Source organism: Diabrotica virgifera, chromosome 8 (genome assembly GCF_917563875.1).
Source record: "Diabrotica virgifera virgifera chromosome 8, PGI_DIABVI_V3a".
In the NCBI taxonomy this organism is placed as follows: domain Eukaryota; kingdom Metazoa; phylum Arthropoda; class Insecta; order Coleoptera; family Chrysomelidae; genus Diabrotica; species Diabrotica virgifera.
Window position 1 is genome coordinate 209,830,337 of NC_065450.1, and position 18,216 is coordinate 209,848,552.

Consider the following 18,216-nt stretch of genomic DNA (forward strand, 5'->3'; position numbering starts at 1 on the left):
ATTCAGTTCTCTTAAGTTCTCTATATTGAACTCGAATCTTAATTTTTGTTTTAATTTAATTCTTAAACTTTAATTTGCTGATTTTCAATAAATCATTATATTTTTCCAAAAACTACAAATTAATTTTGACCAGAGAAACAAGTTAAATGTATATGATGGACATGGAGTATTAATTTAATTTACATAGTGTAAACAACAATAAAGGTGTTGATAAAAAATGAGTTGAGCAGTTGAGTTGAAGTTGAAAATACAAAGTCCAGTAGTAATTAAAAAATGTCTCTCGCAGGTCGATTAGCATTTGTAACAGGTAATTGTAGCCAACTTACTAATTATTTTTAACATTAATTTGTTTACTAATGTGGACTAGATCGTAAATTTGAAATTTATCATCATCATCTGTGACCCCTGATGAGCCCATCAAGGGTCATGGTCGCCTCTTTGGGCTCTAAAGTTTTACATGGGCCAGCCACACACACAACTCTTCAAAAGGTCCAACGTTTTAGTGAAATAATTACTTCCTAGATTATCTTCTTTGAAATCATTTCAGGGTCATGTATATTTTACTTCCTGGACTATAGTTGACCATGGTTTTTTTCCCATTCTCGTATTTCTAGTTCTCTTAAATCCTGGTTAATACACCATCAATCCATCTCTTTCTGGTCCTACATCTTGGTCTCTTCCCGTTTAATTCTTTTCTAAGCACTGTTTTTGTATTTCATCCATCCTTTCTATGGGTCCGATCCAACCCAGTTGTTTATTTATTTATTTATACTGCACATTTACAGCAACGATGCCAATTATAAACACACAGTTGGTCAATACAAAGAAATAAGAACATACAATTTATACAATACAATAAAATAAATACACTTTAAAATAATAAATAAGGGTATCACAGTTTATGTAACATAGTACTCTTTTTCATATTATATAGGTCAAGGTCTTCACTCACAATAAAATCGTTCATTGCCATTAAGCAGTTTGCCATGGGGGAGTTTGCGTATTCTGGAGTTATTTTAAATAAAGTGTGTCTACATTTAAGTCTTTGGTCTGGTACATTAAAATATATAAATGAAAGAATCGTAGGAGACTCTATGATCTGATAAACTATATTAAATATGAAAATGATTTGGGCATTTCTACGTCTTTCACTCAATAACACAGTGTCACAGTGTTTACTTCATACTTCTTTTGTGATAGTCTATTAAATATTCTATTCATTTCGTGGTTCATTCTTATGTGCAATTCACCATTCTCCTGTATAGGTCCATATATTTTCCTTAAATTTTTTCTTTCCCATCTAAGAAGTTGTTCCTCTTGTTCACGAGTCAAAGTCCATGTTTCTGATGCATACGTTACTAGGGGTCTCATAACTGTTGTGTATATTTTTATCCCAACCCAAAGAGCGATGGGAGGGCCATGCTACGGATTAGTTTGAGAGACAGGATTCGAAATATCCACATTCATGAAAGAACAAAGATTACTGATGTCACAGAACGTATAGCAAAGCTGAAGTGACAATGGGTTGGACATGTTGCCTGAGATAATTCTGAAAAATGGACACAGAGATTAATAAACTGGAGACCAAGAGAGAACAGGCGAGGGGTAGACAGACCGCAGAAATGGGCAGATGATATCAAACAAGTCACGGGCAAGCAGTGGATGAGAATTGCAAAGAGTAGAAATCGATGGAAGCAAATGGAAGAGGCCTATGTCCAGCAGTGGACGAACACAGGTTGAAGAAGAAGATATTTTTATCTTTTAGTTAATAGATACTAATTTTGACTTTATAATATTCTGTAGGCTGTAGAAGCATTTGTTCCCATGTGAAATTCTCAGTGTTACCTCATCACTGATTTGTCATTCTGTAACTTTACTTTACTTTACTTAGTCCTAAGCCTTTCTACCTTTAGGTGTAACTATTGATTATTCTGTAACTATTGATCCTAAATATTTGAAATGGTCTACACTTTTAAATTTGAAATTGAATCAGCGATATCTAAAAGGATAATATTTCATTTTTGCAAAATTTAGTTAATTCAGTTGAGATAGCAGTTTTGTTCACTTGACCAAGCTCTACAGACTTAGTCAAAGAGAGATAACATTCCATCACATTAAGGCCATTGGTACATAATTCGCAAATATTTTACGGCTATCCCTACTTTTTCTGTCTTTACACGGAAAATTACGTGTAGTAAAATTCACACTGGTATGGATATGTAAACATTCACTATAGTTTGTTTTTAAACCAAGAGGAGTGATTTAAATTTACCGCGCTATAATACTTGTTTGTAATTGGTCCAACCGCAGGCAAGTTTACTCCACTGTTATAAAATTTTGACACTAATCACATTTATCAAATTTTGACACTTTTGGCATTTCATAGGTTAAATAAACTATATCGGCGATTTTTTGTGTTTTCTGTGTTATTCCTTTAATTTTTAGTTTTTTAGTCTGCTTTTTTATAAAAAGCAATTGTTTTTAGAACTTTTAGTGACATATAATATAATACTGATGGATTACCGTTGAGAGCCGACATGATCAACCAAAAGAAAAATGTATTTGGTTATTATTCTAGTGACTTTCTTGGGTGTGAATCTGTCTTTTTGGTTTACTCCTCTTGGTTAAAAAATAAACCATAGAATGTCATTCTACTTGACAATGTCATCATTAACTTTAAAGAGATGGATTTTGAATATTCTTGGATAACTGTTATTTGTATAATTGCAAATTATTAAGTCAGTTAATAAATGCGATAATTTTTTCACTATGTGAAACTATTAAGGCCGCATCCCACCATCAAATAATTTGATCAAACTGGTTTGAGCAAACTGAAAGTGACAGTTAGTGACGTCACATCCTGAGTGTTCATTGTGGATAATAATGAAAAATTTTAATTTTAAATAAAGTACAAACAAGTTAGACAACTCAATACAAAAAATTTGATCAAACTAGACTGATAGTGAGAGCACAGATTTTTAGAATTTCAAAAAAAAACTGCAATTGTGACGTCACTTTGACGTACTTCCGGAGTTTGCTCAAACTGTTTGATCAAATTATTTCATGGTGAGACGCGGCCTTTAAGTGGTTGTAATAATTTATATGTACAACAAAAACTAATACTCAATCGAGAAAAGAGGAAAAGTGTTAAAGTAATTTTTTAATAATATATTGTTACTATGGAACGCTTACAATTTCGAACATCTTTAACAACAAAATACTTGGATCACTGACTATATCCTGGTGTATTCTCTGCTTGGATCGTCCATAAATAATAAACAATAAATAACTTTTTATTAAGTTCACGTCTTAAATCAATTATTTATCAAATAATTGATTTAAGTATTATATTATTAAGTATCTATATCAATATTAGTTAATCAACAACTCAAAATATTCCTGATGCCATGTCAAATATTTAATACTGTCACTGGCTTGTCATCATATTCTTTGTGACGCGTTGTATGACAAAGATAGCGAATGTTCGATTTGGAAAATATCACCAGGGACTTGGTATCAATTTTTTTCAAATCCTGAAAAACTAATAAATATTTTTAAAAAATTTAAACGCAGAATGAAAGACTAAATTATTATCGAGGGCCGAAAGGCCCTTAGAATAAATAGTTTCTTTTGAATGAGATATTTGAAATTAAAAATCAGATTATATTTTCTCTTAATTTTTCACCCCTGTAACTTATTAAAATAAACAAATAGAAGTTTTCAGGGACTTTTGGACCTCGGTAACAACGTAATCTTTCATTCTGCGTTTAAATTTTTCAAATATACTTAATAGTTTTCTCAGGATTCGAAAAAAATGAATACCCATTTAAATAGCATTGCAGTCGAAAATACGTACCCATCCCCTTAAATAGCTATTTAGTGTGATACATGTTCTCCAAGTCTGTAGAGTTTGGTCAAGTGAGCCAAACTGCTATCGTAACTAAATTTGGCAAAAAATGGAATATTGCTATTTTAGATCTAGGTAAGCAATTCAATTATTAAAACAAAATATATTTTTCAGGGGCGGGTTCAGGTATAGGTCGAGCAACATGTAAATTATTTTCAAGGGAAGGAGCATCGGTAGTTGTAGCAGATAAAGTTCCTAAAACTGTGGAAGAAACTTTGAATATTATAAACCAGATTGGACAAAATCAACATTTGGGGGTAGAACTAGATGTCAGCAGTTCTGATAGCGTAGGAAATGCATTGAAGAAGACATTGGAGAAATATTCGAAACCTCCCACAGTTATTGTTAATTGCGCAGGTATTACTAGAGATAATTTTCTTCTAAAGATGTCAGAGAAAGACTTTGAGGAAGTTCTGGATATTAATTTGAAGGTAAACATATAAATTATAATTCGTGTCATATTTCTACATCTATTTTGTCTTGTAGGGAACTTTTCTTGTGATGAAAGCCTTCGCCAATTCAATAGTAGAACATGGACTCAAAAATGCTTCCATAGTAAACATTTCCAGCATCGTAGGCAAATATGGAAATATAGGTCAAGCCAATTACACCGCAAGTAAAGCTGGAGTAGAATTGTTATCAAAGACAGCCTCAAAAGAATTTGGCCAGTTCGGTATTAGGGTTAATACAATTTTTCCTGGGATGATTAAAACAAGGATGATTGAGACTGTGCCAGATAAGGTTCAGGATCGTTTTAGAGCAATGATTCCTATGAGTAGATTTGGAGAACCAGAGGGTAAGTTTGTTTTAGAAGAATATTTTAATAAAATATAGTTATTGGAAGAGTTTTGTGCACATATTACCCTTACTGGTTACTGGAAATAATTCATAAATAGTATAGTATAGTAATACATATGATAGTAACGATGAATTGGGGCAAATAATGTTAAGGATGCTCTTTATCTATGGCATGCCTATTGTAACCCCTTCTAAAGTTAATACTAGATATAAGGGAAAGTGGAGGAATGGTGCGCACTTAAGCAGAAATCGGTTCTGTTGTAAATTCTTTAAATCTATCATAACGGCTAGTACGTTACAGTAAGCTCTAATTATTCTACTTTGAATATTTAAAATAGGCTTCAGAGAAATACAAAGTACTAAAGCAAAATATTAAAAAACTAAAAGAAGTGCCTTTGCGCACGATTCCCCATCCATTAGGGTAATCGTGCGGACGGATTGGTAAATGGTGCACACTGAATGTTTTTATAAAATTCTTTAAACATTGTTCTTTTCTGTTTTCCAGCAAATACAACATGTCCCTAGGTGCAGCTGGTTTTCTGGTGGTGGAATGAAACTCAATTTTATATCATATAATTTGTCTTCATCGATAATATCTGACAAAAATGAGTGTCTGTTTCATCAGACTACTCAGGTGTTAGCTCCTTTTGCACTCTCTTCTTGTTTTGTTTGCCTTCAAGTTTTTTTCTGTCTGGCGAGATATCTAGCGATTTTTTAACAAATAATTTTTGAATAATTGCCTTTCTTGCTGCTTTCTGTTCCTCCTTTCTCTTGAGATTCACGTCCCTTAGTCATCTTTTTTCCTTGGCGTTCTCCAATTTTATCTTCATTGGTGAGCTTGTAAGATTTTTCGATTGTTCAAGATTTTCTTTTAATTTCTGGTTTAACTCGTGATAGATCAACAAGAGTGAAATATAATTTTCTCCAGCACTCATGCAATAAACGGCCATGATAGTTCTTCCAGCATCAACAGACAAAGCCTACATATTATGTAATATACCTTTAGGTACATAAACCCGTTCGTCTTTTTCTTGAAGTCAATCTTGAATATCGAAAGCTTTTATCGTTTCCCTTATTTTTTTGCCGTCATTTCTGATTGCATACAGATGATTTTGTAAATCTTCGTTAGTATAATATGTAAGAACCATAGAGTTTTTGTAGTGTAGTTTTGTGGCCTCTGGAAAGGAAAATGGTAACTTTATTATTTAGTACTTCAATGTTTGTGGGGGAAACATGCGCACTCCTGCGCACTATTACCCCCTTTACGCCTTAAATATCAAACGTGGTTACAAACAAAAACTACTAAACCATATAAACCAACAGATACACCAAAATGTACGGAAAACAACATGATTTAAATCAATAGTAAGCTCAAAGCAACTTAATAAAACCTACGAACTTAGCGTCTTAATTTTTGGAGCAGAAAAACTAAAAGAATTCTTGCGATTTTCAATAATCGGATCTCACTTAGTCCACGTGCAGCATTCGACTGAAGATAATGGCGTCAACCGTTCACGAGATCATCCAAAAGGTGTAGGACTTTCTCTCGTTCTTCATCCACAAAATTTGAAATACAATGCAGCGCACGATTACCCGCTGCGCACCATTCCCCCACTTTCCCTTAGATAGATAGATACTCTGACATAAAGAAGTAAAATGGTAATATAAATATTTTCAGCTGTTAATAAAGTCACATAATCAATTTTATTTACTCATTGGAGGTATTATTCTTAAAGAAAATAGTAAAATTTAGATGATATCCATAATTTTTAACAATATTTTTAATATTAAGATTGATGTGCCACAGTCCACTTAAGCAGAACTGAAAAGTTCTATATACAGTGGACTCTCTCTGTAACAAACACGGATATTACGAGGTTTCGCTTATATCGAGGTACGCTAGATGTCCCATGAAATTCATATTGAATTATAACACCTCTATAAGGTCTATAACACCTCTATTGAAATCAAGAATGTTTTTTTACCTGTTTTTAGCGAAGTAATGGCTATAAATAAATGCCTTAACTGTTGGTATGTAGAAATTCCCAACATCTGTGTTTCGAGGCCAGTGGTGTAATAAACACTGTCTGCAATAAACATCTTTCTGTTTATCTATCGACCGATATTGAATACATATTGAAGGAGAATAACAATTTACGATGGTACGAAGTTTCATTGTTCAGGTCGACCATCGACACCTAATAAACTACATAAGAGGCATCAAAACATTTCAATATTATTGATGTCTGATATAACGAGATCCGCTTATAACGAGGTAATTAGTCTGCCATTTCAGTTCTCTTTATAGAGGGAGTCTACTGCAGTAACAAATTATGGAAATGCTAACTCAATACCAACTTTTTGAATTTTCCTGTTCATAAAATCTTTTTTTTCTAGAAATTGCTGAAGTTATAACATTCCTAGCAACAGACAAGAGCTCGTATGTAACAGGAGCATCTATTCATGTTACAGGAGGATTTTAAACAAAAAATTGTAAATATTTATATAATTTTTAATAAAAAAAAACAAAAAAGCATACTATTTTTTCTTTTTTAACCTCTTTGCTTGCCTCCAAGCCTTATAATGAGTTTGTTGTTTTTCTGTGATGATTTCTTTGTATTTCCTCTTATTGTATTTGTTAAATTCAGCATCTGCCAGGAGTTCATCAACTAGTGTCTTCTTCCTCTCCTTCTTTGTTAGACGATTATTATAGTAATCAAGTGGAGAGTCCATAACTTTACCAACCTAAAAAAATAATAAATAGTGAGAAGACAATATTGTAACGTGTTAAATAAAACTAGCGGTTCGAATTTATATAAACTATTTTAGAAGTTTATCGTTCGAAATTATCTTATTAACCCTTTAATCGGCAAGACCGTCTGCAGACGGTCTTTACTCTAATCTAAGTATTTTTTCAATCACAGGTGTGATTGAGCTGAACAACGAAGACGTTTGTAGTCACTGAAAATACGAAACAAACGATACCGGTTTGAACGTTATAGCTTTATTTGATTTACAGCATTTATGTCGAGCTAGTCCTATGATTCAGACGCTGAAATTATTTGTGTTATGGGCAACAACAAAAAATTTTAAAAAAGTACTTTCTGGCTGAGAAATAAACACAAAAATTTACTATAAATATTTACTACTGTATGTAGAGGAAATAAGCAGTGGAGTTGAAATACCACGCATTTAGTGAAGGCTATCCACAGACGGTCTTGTTGCTTAGTGGCAAAATTTTTCTCCTCTCGTCTTAGTATATTGCGTGTATTTTTATTCTTCATTTTACCTACTAACCGTGCTGTTTTATTCTTTTATGCAGAAAATGGAGGGTTAACGTGGTTTAGAAGGATGTAAGAGAGCATGAGCAGCAGGAAAAGGATTCGATATGTCTACTCTGAGCAAAGAAGAAGTAATATGGAATCATTAACGAATGAAGATGTCGATGACGTAGACAGTGATCTGGATTACGAGTGTGATGAAATAACACCTGAGGATGATGAGAACTGAATGCATCCGAAACATAGATTCAACTGCCACATTTGTAAAGGCTGTGAACTTATCACTAAATGTCAGTAGTACTTCGTTCAGTTCGACTGATGCTACAGTTCTAATAGCACAAACTTCCACTCCTGAAGCGGTTATTTAGAGGTTAGAGATGAATCTTCATCAACCACAGCAGCAGAAACAGTAGCAGTGACATCAGAAGACACAACCACTGTAGCAAAATGGCTAAAGAGCTGTGTGCTACTTCTGAAAAATGTCCTGTTGGACGACCATCGTCCGTTCCACAGCCATCAGTAGTTCTGCCGTCAGTAGACGAGCTGTTCATTAAGTGGATAGTATAAGATACGACAGATTGAATCATTGGCCTGAATGGGGATCGAAGAAATCGAGCAAACTGTATATAAAATCTGACACTTATTCCTTTTGTACCAAGTACAAACTTCATTTGTGTAACAGGAAAGGTAAAAATTGATTCACATAGTATCAGCCCAAAGCCTGATACCTTTTTGTTTATTTACATGTAACGTTTAATCTCAAAATATTATTTTTGTACTACTAATAAATTATGTTTTCATAAATTTTCCTTCTGAACGACAAGACCGTCTGCAGACGGTCTACCATTTGTTGAGTTGGCGACCAAACCAGACACAATATATCGTCAAGCTGGCCTTAGATTCGTTTTTCCCACGCCCAAATTACCCTAAAACCAAAATTCCTGAAACTTAAAACCTGCTATTGTTATCTTGCCGATTAAAGGGTTAACCAAAACAAATACCAGCGCACTTGTATACAGGGTGTCCAGAAACTCTACCGACAAACGAATACAGGAGATTCCTCAGATAATTTGACCCAATTCACTTAGTCCGAAAACGCTTCCTAAGGGAGCTAGAGCTATTTGAAGATGGCATCTGATAAATAGTTTTTCTTAAATACCTCCGTTTTATCTTCCAGAGATAAATCGATTCCATCCATTGCAAATTTCTAGTACCGGTCATGGCGTCCGTTTTTGGTAGGGCAACGGTTACTTTATCGCATAACTTTTTTAACTTTAACTTTTTAGCATTTTTGACTCTGGATTATTAAATTGTGAGGTATTCTTGTATTAAAAGGTACCCTTGTTTCATATCGTTAGGATAGACCGATTCTAGAAAAATCGATTTGAAAATTTTTCGTTCTTTAAATTTCAAAAAAAAATTTCAGAAAAAAACTATTTAGAAAAACGAAAACTTGTACGTTTAATTATATTCAAGAGGTGAATCGATTTCATTAATTGCGAATTTCAAGTATCAGTCATATGCGTCGGTTTTGGGTAGGTCAACGGTTATTTTATCGCATAACTTTTTTATCTTTAATTTTTAAGCATTTTTGACACTAGATAATTAAATTATGAGGTGTTCTAGTAGTAAAAGTTACTCTTCCTTTAAATTTGTAAAATTTAAATTTAAATCTGTAAACACCGTTTTTTGAAATTTTTATTTTTTTTTTTCAAATTCAAGAGACGAAACATTTTCAAATCGATTTTTCTAGAAAACTGTGTGTCCTACCGGCTTAAATCAAGAGTACCTGTTAGTAGTAGCATACCCCACAATTTAATAATCCAAAGTGAAAAATGCTTAAAATTTAAAGACAAAATAGTTATGCGATAAAATAACCGTTACCTTACCCAAAATGGACGCCTATGACCGGTACTATAAATTCGCAATAGGTGGAATCGATTTATCTCTGGAATAAGCGTTCTGGAGGTACTTAAGAAAAACTAATTACAAGACGCCATTTTCAAACAGCTCTATCTCCCTTAGGAAGCATTTTCGGACTAGGTGAATTTGGTTAAATTGTCTTAAAATTACCTCAGGAATCTCCTGTCTTCGTTTGTCGGTAGAGTTTCTGGACACCCTGTATACACGAATAGGTTATTTAAAAATTATCTGGAATCCTACACCCATCTCTAGTTCATCATGATGGCTAATGGTACTTTTTGGAACACCTCATTTCTATGAATGTCTGCCCCTCGTCTAGTGGAAATTCTTTGAGAATGCTATGTTGAGTTGGAATCATTATAGGGAATACAGTCAAAATTAACTTTTTCGTTACAGTATTTACAAAACTGACTGAACTATAGAAGTGAGCCTTACCTGGAAGTACTTTGGTAATACTTTCAAATCGTTTTTCTTGTAGAAATGTTTGGGGTCTAAAACTGACCTCATTTGTAAAACTTCCAAATCTCTCTTGACTTCGTCAGTTAATTCTGTTGCAGGCAGTCCATACCATTTAGATCCTTTGGTTAGAGACCTTTCTTTCTAAAACAGAATAGTATAGGCACAATCAGAGAAAAATGTGAGATTTATAAATGAATATTGCAATTCACATCCATCTTGTAAAACTATAAGCTCTGCTAAACAACTCCAACTACTACTAAACAAAACATACAGTTTATATGAAAAATATGCACTAAAAATGAATATAAAAAAGACTAAATATATGATAATAACTAAGAAATCAAATATTCAAACAAACATACATTTGGGAAACTCTTTCAGATAAAATATAGATAGATAGAAAAATAGAAAGAGTTGATAAATACAAACACATATCTGGGAACCTAGATTTCAGAAAAGACCGACCAAACAATAGAAATAAGGGCAAGGATAGAAACAGCAAGAAATGCGTTTGTAAAAATGAAAACAATTCTCTGTAATAAAGACCTTAGATTAGAACTGAGAGTAAGAGCTCTGAGAGGCTACATAAGGACTTAAAAGTTGGACATAAATAAGCTAGTCATTTGAAATGTGGTGTTACAGAAGGATGCTTAAAATGGCATGGACAGAAGAAATCGAACATAGAAATAGTGCGAGAAATTGGCAAAGACTATGAAGTTACAATCATGCCTATTCTGTAACTCATTTCGATGATAGAAGTAAGGAAAATCGAATAGAAGTGGCCAAGTCGAATAGAAATAGGCAAAATCGGTATTCCATAACTCCCTCGGAATCTCTACAATCGGAATAGTGAATAGAAATGACTTCGACAACATTTAACCTGCCGAAATTAGATTTCAATAATCAGAATTGTGCTTGACGCAAGCGCATTGTATTTTGTTTTGACATTTATATTTTATATCTACTAAAACTAATTTATTACTACTAATTTACAATTATTTACAGTATTTTTACATTTTGTATCTGCTTAACTTTTTAGTCTGTGGTGTTATTTACTTAGGAAATTGTATATTTAATTTAGTCATGTTGTACAAGTATGCATTGATCCGAACCCCATTTTCTCTGACTCTGGCATCTGAATGCTGAATGTTTGCCAGTCACAGTTCACAGTGTTGCCATATTTTTTTGGTATATTTCTTGTACAATTTCAATCAATGGCATAATGATTGTACAAGACCGTTTAAAATTATAAAGATAGACTTATAGTTTTGATTGATAAATAATATATTATACAAGTTTACTTGTATTTTTATCAATCAACGCTTATAGAAAAGAAAATAATTATAGAAAAGTTATTTATCAGTTATTTTAGCTGGAATCAAATTTTAAGATTGTTTATTATTAGTAATATTTTACATCATACATCTTATATTCATTTATCTTTTTTATTTATCAGTTGATCTTCTTTTTTATAACAATTTTAATTAATGTTGTTCTGAAGCTATTTCCTTGTGGCATTTTTATAATCAACTATTTATAATGGGAAATAAGCCACAATTTTACCAAAAAAAGATTTTATTAACGTTTCAAAGCCCAAATCGGGTTTCGTTGTCAAAATACAAAATACTACTAAAATAAACAAAAATGTTGTTGCTAAGTAAAAAAAATTCTTCTAATAATTTATTTAATCTGACTCATTTATATTGGCAATTCCGAAGTATATTATACATTTTAAAGTAGAAGACTTTAAAATGATATCGTCAATATTTATGCGTTGCGTTCCTGGGACGACTTTACTAAAAGATAGTTCATTCGATTACATGAAATCAATCCCAACTCAAGAATATCCGTCACAAAAACTATCATAGCATGTGATCTGTCTTTAAAAAGACAGAACCAGGAGAAAGAAAACCAGGAAAAAACCTTGTGATACTATCCCGACATCGTAAGTATTTGGTATTACATTTAATTTACTTTCAAAAAACTAGTACCAAATTCTGACTTTAATATGTTTAAATTATAAATAATATTAATAATACATAGATATACAATAAGTAATACTAAAATATAAAATTTGTACTAACTCGATATGTTATTGACTTACTAATCGTGGTATTTTCTTTCTATTGACTTCCTCTTTCAGTATGGGTAACCACATCCTACTGCATTCTATCGAGGAATTTGTTTACACAATTGGTTTCATTTAGCATAATTAGAGCCGCTTCTTTGATTTTTCTCTTCTTACTATCTGATTCTTTCAGGACTATACTTGAATCTCTCCATTGAACTCTATGTTCATTATTATATTAATTTTAATTAACTTTGATTTAAAACTATTTGTCATCTTTTGAGCTTGTTGTGTAGAATATTTTTACACTAATATTTTGTTTACTTTTCAAAACTTTTCTTTTTTGTTATTTGAAAACTATTTTTTAAATGCAACTGTATGTAATGTGATAGTATGAAAAATTGAAGATATGGCAACGGTGTTGTATTTCAAATTTAGAACCCAGTAACAAGCAGGCCACAGAACACTAATTTCACTTGAGAATGCGGGGTTGCCACCCCCTCCTGACCACGTGAAATAGAAGTTGCCAATTTCGATTTACCTTTATTTCGATGTGAGTTACAGAATGCCAATCCAAACATGAAAATGACACGATAGATATCAAACATTCCGATTTCAGGTAATTACGATTCGACTTGGTCATTTCTATTCGATTTGTTAAAAGTTACAGAATAGGGCTGAATATCTGGGACGCATAATGAAGGGACAGCGATATGAAATGCTAAAACTTATAATACAGGGAAAGATAGGAAGAACAAGAGTGTAATAGTTGAAAATTTTAAGGAACTGGTTTAAATGCAATTCTACGGAACTCTATAGAGCAGCAGTAAATATAGTAAAGTGATGATGATATCTAGCCTCCGATAGGGCGATGGCACTTAAAGAAGAAGAAAACTATAAGCCTTGATCTGAACTTACCTTTCTTTGTTCCTTTAATTTTTTCTCCGATACATCCAAAGGCGGTACTACATGCAATTTTTCGAATTCTGGTGTTATAACTGACTTCTTTAAGGCTTTTTTAACTTCATCTCGTTGATTCTTAGTAAGCAGCTTTTTCTGTTTATGGTGAGGTTTACTCCTTAGTGTTCCATCATCATTAAACCCTAAGTCTGCAAGTGTTTGTCTGATAAAAGAATTCTTTTTAATCTTTTTGACCTTCGGTTTTTTTTCTTTGAATGAAATTGGACAATCTTTGAATATTTCATCAAGTAGCTTCTCTACAAAAATGTACTGTAAAAAGGGGAACGGAGCAAAATGAAAATTTTGACATGTCAAAATTTTCAATGTGTTTTAAAAGAAACTTTTTATTTATTCTAAGGGACTTTCGGCCCTCGGTAATAAAGTAGTCTTTCATTCTGCGTTTAAATTTTTCAAAAATACATATACTCAGGATTCGAAAAAAATGAATACATTTAAAACACATTAAAAATTTTGAAATGTGTCAAAATTTTGCATTGTGCTTCATTCCCCTTAAGATAGTTTTTACCTTTTTCTGATTTTTCCTGGGTCGAGTCTGGCACTCCCTCCTTATCGATAACAAAATCTGAAACGTAGATAAATTGAGAACTGAAGCATTTTAAAAACTTAAGCTGCCCACTCACAAAGAAGGAAAAATGCACAATTAAGTCCCTACATGTTTGGAGTAAGGTAAACCCGTACTCTCCAGGCTGACATACATCAGCACTTTTGCTTTCAATCTAGATGTACGGTTAAAGTGAACATGGCGTCAAAAAAGATCTTTTATTAATGGTAGTGACATGTTTTGTATGCTTTATTTTTAATTTGCCATAAACAGGAATAGCTTTTGTAAAGTTCTAGGAGTTCAGTATTAAAATCTCTCAACAGGGTGCTTAGATCACTCATGGTTCTTGATACACTGTTTGTTTTCTGATAAAATGCTGAATAATAGATTTGTTGTAGCGAACAGTCAAACTAGTCAGAAACCATCAGCAAACAGTTGGTCAGTGAGAGAACATAATACAGTCACCAGTGATATCCCCTCTACTCGCACTGGTCCACTATTCGCTGATGGTTTCAAACCGTTTGAAACTGATGGTAGAACAAACCTAATATGCAACATCTAAGGAGCAGTAGTACACCACTGATGGAAAATGAAACATGCAGACTTATGGCCCCTACACTGTCGTTCTTCCCCGTGCGATGATAATTGCATGTGCTAAAAATCAAGATGATCCTGTACCGATGAGTAAATGTACCCCATACCATGCACATTCAAACCTTCGCGGCTTCCTTCTTAGTGAGTGAGCACCTTAACATCAGCTTACCAATATCATCGGCAGATTTCTCAGAATCCGAGGAATCAGCTGATTCCTCTATCTGGTTTGGAATTTCTGTAAAAAATATATAAGTAGTTTTTCGAAAAAAAAAAGAAAGGATAAAGTTACCTTCATTGTTATCTTCAAGCTCACTTAGTTCAGCATCACTTTCGTTATTAAGTTCAGTATCCATATTTTTATAATGAGTAAATTACAAGTATATTAACGTGAACGTGTACTAAACAAAAATAAATAAATATTTTAGGTTAACAGTGGGTTAACAACAAATACTCTCGCTTCTTCTTTTTCAAATTGTCAAATCATTTAGTAAAACAGTGAGGAATAATTATTAATAAAATCAATTATAAATTAATGGAATGAAGCATGAAGAGCTTAGAGCTTCATATATTTAGTTGATTACAACATTGGATTAAAAGTTTTCGTTCCATTTTTTGATCTCATTTTATTTTCTGTTATATGTATAATAGGGAACTTGCACATTTTTTTTATTAGATAATAATGTTCAGTTTTGTTTAAAAATGAGATTTCCAAAATTTCACGCTTCAAAAACTCGTAATAACTTAGAAATACATATTTAAAGTCTTCAGTGGTATAAAATAGTTCAAACGGCACGTGACGTCACATAGTTATGCATTAGTTTTTATTATGGTTATATTTCGCTGTGTCTAGGTATTAATACACGCTAACGTGTACGCAAATAAAAAAGTTACAGTGACGTCATTATTTAGCTTGCGCAGTTACTATAATATATATTTTGGTACATGCTATTTTGATATGTTTAGTGTTTGTTTGATGGAAACATATTTGTTAAGGGACGGGAAGCAGAACTATTCAGATGTTTCAAACTTAATTGTAATAAATCAATGTGTATAATATTTATATATTATATAAAAGTATATATTTAGGTTAGCAAAATAATTATATGTATTTAGTTGACATGACATGTAGGTACAAAATATTGTTAAAATATTTTTTATACATAAGTGAATTATTATAATCAACTATTCTAAATGCAAAATAAGCCACAATTTAACTAAAAAAATATTTTATTAACGTTTAGACGTCCAAATCGGATGTCATTGTCAAAATACAAAAATTAGTCAGACTAAGGCCCGGTCTTTTCACCTCCGAATAAATATTTATTAGGAAGTTTATCCGGAAGATTACATGTAAATCTGTCAAATAAACCTCCGAATAACTTTTATTCGGACGTGAAAAGACCGGGCCTAAATAAATTATTGGAAAAAATTTTTTACTAAGCAACAACATTTTTGTTTAATTTAAAAATATTTGTATTTTGACAACGACATCCGGTTTAGAAGTCGAAACGTTAATAAAATCAATTTTTTAGTTAAATTGTGGCTTAGTTCCCATTTAGAATAGTTGATTACAAAAATGCCACAAGGATAATAGCTTTAAAACAAGTTAATTATTATTGTGAAAGCTTTAGGTCTTCCTTTTATTTTAATCTTTTACGGTAATACTATTTCATTTATAACTAAAAAAATATATATTAATTTATAGTCTCTTATCTTTTGCGTACTGTTTTAAAATGTTCTTAAACTCATTAAAAGAACTAAATAATTGTCCCCACTCCGTAGTTAATTTAAAAACAAACACTAAACAAATAAAAAATAAGAAATCACTGACACTGTAACTTTTTTATTTGCGTACACGTTAGCGTATACCTAGACACAACCTTATATTTAGGTATATTCTTCTTCTCATTCTTTAGTTTATTGGCCTCCACCTACTTGGGTATTTGGCAAGCTCATCGTCGTGGAATAAGTCAAAAATATTTATATTCTAAAGACATTTATCGTATGTCATTGTAATAATAATATATACCAGTTTGTTAAAATTGTAGTTTTATACTGTTTTTGAAGGAAATGAACGAAGGTTTACTAGTGAAAATAAAACCATTTTGTAAAAGTACAAATTTTCTATGAATAGGTCAAACGATCAAAAACACTTGTAACGTCACATAAATGTATTTTCTACTGACGTTTATAACGTCTAATTTAAAATTCTGTTTACTTTATTGGAAAAATGTAAATGTAAAACCAAGTGACGTCACGATGCGTTTTGGACCACCTGTTTGAATTTGAATTTTTAATACCCCCTCATCTATGTTTTTAATCGTCTTTAGGGGCCAAACGAAAGACAAACAAAACTTTTTTATCTTTGATACATGTTTTAAATTATGTTCTGTTGTGATTTATAACATTTTTTTCGAATTTAAAAATTTATGCAAGTTCCCTGTTTTATTTATTTTCCTCCCTACGTAGGTAGGTATTCTTTAGTATCACGCATGATACTATAAATAACATGATACTATAACTTTATTTATAGTATCATGGTATCACGTATGGTATGGTTTCCCTTACTTTATCAATGATAGGTTATCTTCGTTCGTTTATTTTGCCTTTGCCTTCTATTTAGTTCTTATTTTCGTTGCGACCTGGTAGTCCGGCTTCGACAAGGTTTTATTATATTTATGTGTGTTTATAACGTCGTCAATTTGGTCCTGATTATATTGAAATTATTGAAGATCTGATCTGACGTGAATGTACTTGGTACTTGCTAAACGATCTTTCGAAATTTGTCTCCATTTGTGCTATTACTTTGAAGGCATTTATCCGCGTTATTTTTAAAAGATCCTTTTTCTTTCTTCTTTTGTTAATATTTGTCTTCTTCCTGATGGTCAGTATTATACTGATGGTTATGTTGTGACGGTGACGTCTTCGAATGTTCTTTTGTTGTTCCAGAGGAAATAGGCTATTTTTCCATTTAGACTTTAGGTTCCAGCCGTGACCACTTTCTGTTGCGTTTATTCTTTTAAAAGGTATTCATAGCGTACATAGGTAGTTTCTTGCTCCAAAAATTCCATAAGTTTTTCTCACCTTGTGTTTCTTTTACTGAATTCGAAATTTACAATCTTGTTTTCAGAGTCTTCAATTTTCCTCCAATTTTGACGTTAAATTCTCCCGTTATCAGTTTAGGTTCTTTGTTGTCGTCTATGGCTTTTTTTAAGGTCTTCATAAAAGTATTTATTGTATCATCAGATTCTTTTTGAGTTGGAGCATAATCTTTAATCTGGTTTGTGAAACTTACTCCACCTAGTAAAGCCCATTGCCTGAATGTCAGTCCATATACCCTTCTCTTCTTTTGGCTTCTGATAATACTAATTCCTCTTTCAGTTTATAGTTTTTAATTTTTTGCCATGAAACAGATGCTATATGTTGCTATGATATGGAGTTGATTGTAGTTCTTCTTCAATGTCAACTTGCACCTCCTCCCAGAATCTTCAGGGCAGACTGTTACTTCAGTGTGGGATTGTGGAATAAAATTCCTACCCACCTGGGATACCTTATGTGTCTCTGTTAAAATTCACATGGTTTTTAACACAGGATGACAGGTTGGTCGGGTCGATAATGCAGGTATTCTCCACTTATTTTAATATGTCATATTTAATAAATAATA

The 18,216-nt window shown here is 32.2% G+C and overlaps 2 protein-coding genes across 2 annotated transcripts; one reads left to right on the forward strand and one right to left on the reverse strand.

Moving 5' to 3' along the window:
* Positions 1–6: 6 nt before the first annotated feature.
* Positions 7–7,241, forward strand: LOC114328989 (estradiol 17-beta-dehydrogenase 8). The gene is made up of 4 exons (XM_028277991.2): positions 7–307; positions 4,022–4,338; positions 4,394–4,703; positions 7,103–7,241. The coding sequence occupies exons 1-4, from the start codon at positions 274–276 to the stop codon at positions 7,186–7,188; spliced, it is 747 nt and encodes a 248-aa protein (XP_028133792.2). The 5' UTR covers positions 7–273; the 3' UTR covers positions 7,189–7,241.
* On the reverse strand, positions 7,204–15,041 carry LOC114328986 (deoxynucleotidyltransferase terminal-interacting protein 2). The gene is made up of 6 exons (XM_028277989.2): positions 14,842–15,041; positions 14,722–14,787; positions 13,923–13,979; positions 13,355–13,653; positions 10,345–10,509; positions 7,204–7,450 (listed from the first exon to the last, which is right to left on the reverse strand). Exons 1-6 carry the CDS (start codon positions 14,903–14,905, stop codon positions 7,244–7,246), a joined length of 858 nt encoding a protein of 285 aa, XP_028133790.2. The 5' UTR covers positions 14,906–15,041; the 3' UTR covers positions 7,204–7,243.
* Positions 15,042–18,216: the final 3,175 nt, after the last annotated feature.